At 44.7% G+C, this 7035-nt stretch overlaps 1 protein-coding gene across 2 annotated transcripts in view; it reads right to left on the bottom strand.

The window, feature by feature from the left end:
• Positions 1-1534: 1534 nt before the first annotated feature.
• The window catches only part of RABGEF1 (RAB guanine nucleotide exchange factor 1), a 72986-nt gene continuing 67485 nt past the window's right edge, over positions 1535-7035 (bottom strand). For both annotated transcript variants that reach the window (XM_062180144.1, XM_062180145.1), the window contains exons 8-9: positions 5605-5861; positions 1535-4022 (exon numbers count right to left, since the gene is read on the bottom strand). In XM_062180144.1, coding sequence (XP_062036128.1) covers positions 3624-4022; positions 5605-5861 — 656 coding nt within the window. In that variant the 3' untranslated portion in view covers positions 1535-3623. The remainder of the gene's footprint in view (positions 4023-5604; positions 5862-7035) is intronic.

Below are 7035 nucleotides of genomic sequence, written 5' to 3'. Positions count from 1 at the left end.
TATGTGCCAGGAGCCCCTTCATTTTAAGACTATTCCGTTGTACAGATGTACCATATCTTGCTTATGCGTTAGTCCACTGATCGGCATTGGGGGTGCTACTACAAACATGGGTATGTGAAGCCCAAGACCTTGCTTTTAGTTCTGTCTGGTGCACCCACAAGTGGAACTGCTGCACCAAATGCTAATCGTATTTGAGGAACAGACATACTGGTTTTCCTAGTGACTAGTTTCACACTCCCAACACTGCACAAGACATGGGTAACTCTCTAGTTTTGGGGTGGGGCCCTAGTTAGCCTCAATGGGGCTGGTCATGAAAAAGACAGTGATTAGAGGGTTGGAACTTTCAGGACTAATCCGGACCCACTGGACAGGCAGCTCCCAGCCAGCTGTGTCATGGGGCTGTCTGCCAAGAGCAGGGCTGGTCAGCATCTTGCCCTGCACCAAGACACCACAGGCACTGTCCCGTAAGATAAAAATGCTAAGATGGCAATTATAGAGTATTAAAGTTTCAAATACAGGGGCCAGTGCAGTGGCGTAGCAGGTAAAGCTGCCGCCCGCAGTGCCAGCATCCCATATGGGTGCCGGTTCGAGTCCTGGCTACTCCATTTCCAATCCAACTCTCTGCTATGGCCTGGGAAAGCAGAAGATGGCCCAAGTGCTTGGGCCCCTGCACCCACGTGGGAGACCCAGAAGAAGCTCGTGGCTCCTGGCTTTGGATCAGCGCAGCTCCAGCCGTTGAGGCCAACTAGGGAGTGAACCAGCAGATGGAAAACCTCTCTTTCTCTGCCTCTCCTCTGTAACTCTTTCAAATAAATAATAAAACAAATCTTTTTAAAAAAAGTTCCAAATACAGGGAACTTCAATTCTGCAGTTTTTTTTTTTTTCATGTAGATCCCAAAAGCTCTTTTTCTAGGTGATATTTGTTCCTATTGTGAATATATTTCTTCCCTATTATGTTTGCTATCTGGTTAATAACAAGATATAAGAAAGTTACTTTTTATGGCTATGTTAGCATTTCCTATCACGATTTTAGTGAAATCTAACAGTCTCAGTATCAATTCTGGATTTCCTACATAGACAAACCACCTATAAATAATGGCTACCCCTTGTTCTAAATCATTTAATTCTGACCACCGCTAGAATCAGGGACAATTTTTATCCTCACTTCACAGCTGAATTTCACACAAGATTTGCCCAAGGATCAACAGATAATAAAGAAGCAGGCTTAAAATTTAAAACCAACCCTAAGCCTTTTATGTCCACAGCTCATGTCCTCACCCCAGGCTGCAATATCTCTATCTTGATCAGTTCAACTGCCTTCTCTCTGCCTTTGCTGAAAGACAGTACCTTGGGCAGAACTTCCAGAACACATTAATTGTGGCAATAACAATATCCCTGTCTTGTTCTTAATTTTAACTGGAAAACGTTTCTAATGTTTTACCTCAAAGTATGTCAATACTGGTTTCAGCTGAAAAAGGAAACCTCAGCAATATGAAAATGTTCGTGATAATATATAGTCTCCTGATAAATAGCCAAAAACCAATCTGTTTGGAAGAGGAATAGATCATTAAACTTTATTGGTAAGGGCATCTGTTGCAAAGGTTTATTCCAATCACATTTACAGTACATAAAATATCACACTTTCTTGTTGAGAAAAACTCTGACCATTGTATTGATGCTGACTTAAGAGAAATATAAGCCTCTACATAAGGCAAGTAAGAGTCTGCATCGTAGGAGTTCAACCAATAGGAGATACCTACCAAAAAATCAATTCAACAATCTATTTTTAAAGGTACACAAGAAACCCAAAGAAGTCAGTTTTTGTGGAAGGCTTATATGCATATTTTATTTAACAGACATAATGTGCAACTGAAAGAACTGTGTATTTCCAGGGGAATTAAGACAATGTATACCTGGGATTAGCACCTAGAAAGTACATAGGAAAATAAAAAAGGGGGAGGAGAGAGAGGGAAAGCTTTCTACTGAAATCTTTTGGGCCCGGCCTACTCTAAGAGAAGATTCTCATTGGCATCTGTGGGAACTCATGACCTTCCACGTGAACTTGGTGACCAGCTGACAATCCTGCTTAATGATACAAGTGTCAAGCTTGGAAATTTAAATAAAGAGTTCTGTTCCAAAATTGCTACACTGATCTGTGGTGCACTGAGGAAGACACTGGGAAAACAAGGGGACTTCTCTCAACTGCTTATGTGATGTGCCACTGCTCAAGGGTGGTGCTTTGGGGAATCACAACTTCAGCAGGTCGCTGATCATCGACTGGAAGCAGCAGCATCAAGGGTCTGTTTGGGTCAGGAAAGGGTCCACTCAGATTTGAAAAGGTTCCGGACTTCAGGTAGCTACGGAGCCTCACTGAATGGGACACCAGTTAACATTACAGTGTGCACTGAACACGCGTTGTTCTTTGGTTACATCGTATTAACCACCAGGAGGACAATTCCCTAGTGACCAAAGAGACCAGTGGTTCTTCATTGGGGGTGATTCTGCCTCCTGGAAACATCTGGCAATGTCTGGAGACAGCATTTCACAGCTATGGGGGTGCTACCAGGATAGCACAATGCACAGGGTAGCCCCCCATCCAACAAAACATTCTCGGGCCACAGACATCAACAGTTCTGAGGTTGAAAACCCCCAGAGGCTGCTATGTCACATGTCTAAGTGGGCTACAAAGCCAGAGGAACACGTGGAGGCCACCAGGCATCCCTGTACCACACAGTGGAGGGATTCCCCAACAGCGCTCACCATCAAAGTCCCATTCACTATCCTGCCTTCCATCCCAGACCGAGGATCTGCTCCTTTATATAAAAAAATTCCAAAAAATTTGCTGAATGAGCACGAGGGGAAAGCACAGTTCAAAGGCCTCAATCGATTATGCTGAACAGCAACATTGTATGACCTACAAATTGTTGTGAGCCATAATGATGTCATAATCTCTGTCTACACTGGACTCCACAGTTAGGGCTCACACTGCTGAAGATGGAGTTCCAATTTAAGGGGAGGGTGTCTAAACACTTTCGGGGTTGTTTTAGTGGGGCAAACCAAATACAGGTAAACATTCAACAGACTTCATTTTAAACTCCAAAAATCAACATAGGAAATGCCATGCACAGCAGACACCATTCCTTTTTTACATATTTACAATTTTACATATTTACTTATCAATATATTTTCTATCTTTACAATTATAAAATTATTTCAAACTGTGAAACAGTGGTAACACTGAATTCCCTTACATACATTTTGTATGTAGCATTCATTTTTTTAATCCTTAAAAAGGCAATTATTTACCCAAAACCAAACCACAGTAAACGCCACAGAGGAAGCACATAGGAAAATCAGGTAGGAGAAAAGATTTAGACCAAATTTTCATACAAGTCTTAAATGAACCTATTTCAGTAACTCAAATAAATAGTATTTTATTACTTACTAAGTTTTCCTTGCCAGGAAAAATAAAAAGAAAACAAAACAATCTCCACAAACTGTACCTTTAAAAATGCCCTGGCATTTATAAGCAATTAAGTTATATCCTAGATCCCAATCGGTGGACTGTAGTAAGGGCTACCTACAATTTAGGCTGAAATAAATACTACCCATGTGCATTTCTGTCATCCTGCATACACTTGAGGTTGCAGTGGTGGAGGAAGTTTATCATTTTCGACATTTTCAGAGTCAATAGCTGCTAATGGTGGATTTGGGGGCTTAATTTCAAGTGGATACTTCTCAACAATGTCTTGAACCTCTTTTGCAATTCCATCCGTCCAATCTATTAGGTCTTTTTCAAGTTTCTTGGCTTCATTCATGATCCTTTCCTGTCGTTCATTCAACTGAGACAGGAGATCCAGGTTCTTATACATCTGTTTAACACCTAAGCAAGCGTCAGGAGACCAAGTCTCAGATTCTTGCTTCCTTGGAGAAGTCTGGCCAGACATGTAACGATCAAAATCCTCCTGACTTAAATTCAAAGACTGGGCATCTAACTTCTCAATGAAAGCCACAGCACAGCACTATAAAAAAGAAGAGAATGGTACAGTTATATTAGGAAGGCCACAAATATTCAAATAGATTTTAAAGTTCTTTTTTATTATGGAGAATTTAGACCAGAAGTAGAAGTCTCACAAAACAGACTACTGAATCTCCATGTACTTCAGCTTCAAAAGTCACCAAGTCATAGGCAATTATTTCTTTTACAATTCCAGGAGCTCCTGGGCCAAGAGTCTAGGGCAGTCTCTTCACATGCATTGCAAAGCCATTCACTTCAGAGGTCTTGCCCATCCCAGGACCCCCACCCACAGCTCAGGTACCAGAGGGAGAAGGTCTTCAAGGTACTGGGGTGGTACACAGACCTCTGGTCCTCAAAATGACATTTTGTTGTTGTTGTTTACAGAGAGAAGGAGAGACAGAGAGATCTTCCATCTGCTGGTTCATTCCCCAAATGGCTGCAAAGGCCAGGGTGTGTCAGGCCGGAGCCAGGTGCTTCATCTGGGTCTCCTACATGGGTGCAGGGGCCAAGTCCTTGGGCCATCTTCCAAGGCTTTTCCCAGGCCATTAGCAGGTGGCTAGATGGGAAGTAGAGCAGCTGTGACCTGAACTGGTCCCATATGGGATGCCAGCATCACAGGCGGTAGCTTAACCCACTACACCACAACACCAGCCCCTCAAAATGCTGTCTTATCAAACAGTTACAAGAAAAGCTTTAAAATCAGACAACCTGGGGTTGACATTGTGGCATGGTGGGTTAAGCCACAGCCTGCAATACCAACATCAAGTCCCAGCTGCTCCGCTTCCAATCCAGCTCCCTGCTAATGCATCTGGGAAGGCAGCAGAAGATAGTCCAAGTGCTTGGGTCCCTGCCACTACACAAAGGAGACTCAGATTGAGCACCTGACCCTGGCCTGGCCCAGCCCTGGCTGCTGCAGCCATCTTTTTAGCAATTTACCAGAAATGTTTCCTATGTGTGCTGGTCTCCTTCCCCACTTCTTGCTTCCTATAACTCCTGGCACAAAAAGCCCAGCACACAGGTGCCCTAATGCTCAAATTCATAGCTTCACAGTACATCTGGTTTAAAGCAAAGAAGCCAAAGTGTAGCAGTCAGAAAAGGCAAGTATTTGGCCATATTAACTTGTACACATTCAACTAAACAGTAGTTGGCTAGAAGAGATTACCACTGTTATGAAACAATAGTGGAGAATATTGTGCACCTTCTGAACTTCCTTAATATATCTCAGTTTCAAGAAGCAACTTGTAGAAATCAAATAGAAAACAACTTGTAATTCTTTTCAAGATGAACCAAAGTCCAAGAACTGACTCATTTTTGGTTGAAGCAGTCCAGTCAAGTGAACACCTTACACCCAGAGTGCTGGGGAGTGATGCCCAACTCCAGGAGCCACACAAACGCAAGTCAGGTCCCAGGAGCCAGAGCCCCTGCACGGCCTACACTCACGTGCTCCGGGACAAGGCTGGTGCCCTCAGCCATACCAGCTGCTCACTTAGGCATTAACCTGTACTTGGCCTGTGACTGGCCCATCACAGCCCTACACAAACACTTCCCTGGTTCTCCTGCAGAACACCAAGGACTCCAGCTCTTACCAGATTGGTGAAATAGTAGCCGTCCTCTCCCGTCATCAGTCGGCTTGGGTTACAGAAGCGGGTGATATACTGGATGTTGGACTGAAGGCGTGGCGGGTTGCCCTTCAGAACAATGTAGATGAGTGTGGGCAAGAAGTCATCAGCTGACGCAGGCTCATTCTTGGTGATCTTGATAGCATTGAAGATGTGCTTGCTGCAGCTGGTGATACAAGCCAACTTGTCCCGGGGCACACGCTTTGAATCCATTTCAATGATATCTGTAAGGGAGGAAAGACAGTGCTTCCTATGAGGAAATAATCACATGAAACTAACAGGAGGATCGTTTTATCTGTTTGCAGAGGCAGAGGCAGAGGCAGAGGCAGGCAGGGAAAGAGGTCTTCCATCTCTAGTTCACTCCCCAGATGGCTGTAACATCCAGAGGTGTGCCGATCTGAAGCCAGGATCCAGGAGCTTCTTCTGGGTCTCCCACGCGGGTGCAAGGGTCCAAGCACTTGAGCTATCTTGTATTTCCCAGGTCATAACAGAGAGTTGGATTGAAGTGGAGCAGCCAGGACTTGAAGCCGCACCCATATGGGATACTGGCACTGCAGGCGGTGGTTTTAACCGCTACACCACAGAGCTGGCCCAGCCTACTTTTTTTTAAATCCTCAGATTATGCAATGGATATTACCATTGCTTATTTTACAGATGATGGAATTGAGGTTCAGAGAGGTTAACTGGCTTGCCCAAGACCAGACAGATAGCCAAGTAACAGAGCAGGATGTTAGAACTAAGTCTCTTTCTCTCTCTTTTGTTTGTTTGAAAGGCAGAGCCAAAGAAAGAGAGGGAGAACACAGGGAGGGATCTTTCATCTACTAGTTTACATACCATATACCTGTAACAGCCTGAAGGACCCTTATTGGGGGAGGGACAAGAAACTAGGCCTGGGCAAATATCAGGGGCTTCTTAAGAGGTTAGATGTTCCCCAGAGTCCAGCGGGCAGGACGTTCTCTGGGAAGGAAAAGTCAATCCCCTTCAGAGAATCTCTAGGCACGCCCAGAGCAGAGCTGCCCCTCCCCTTCGGAGAGTCTCTAGGCGCGCACTTATGATGTCACTGCGACCGGGCAATCCTGTAACACCTCAGCACTCTCCCTCAGCATTCTCCGGTATGCTAATTGTCCCTCCGAACCAGCCAATCCCGTGCCACCTCTGCATTTTCCACCAGCACTCTCCACCAGCATTCTTCGCCAGCGTTCTCCCGTATGCTAATGGTCCCTCTGAACTGACCAATCCTATGCATGCGCATTAGGAATATGCTAATTCGTTGCCTATATAACCTGTGTGAAACTGCCACTCAGGGCTGCTCACTGCCTGAGGTGGGGGCCCGTTTGCGCAAACGTTCAATAAAAACCTCGTGCTTTTTGCATCAACTCGTCTGGAGTCTGGATCTTT

This window comes from Lepus europaeus, chromosome 21 (assembly GCF_033115175.1).
Source record: "Lepus europaeus isolate LE1 chromosome 21, mLepTim1.pri, whole genome shotgun sequence".
Taxonomy (NCBI): domain Eukaryota; kingdom Metazoa; phylum Chordata; class Mammalia; order Lagomorpha; family Leporidae; genus Lepus; species Lepus europaeus.
This window is presented reverse-complemented; position numbering and strand designations above follow the sequence as displayed.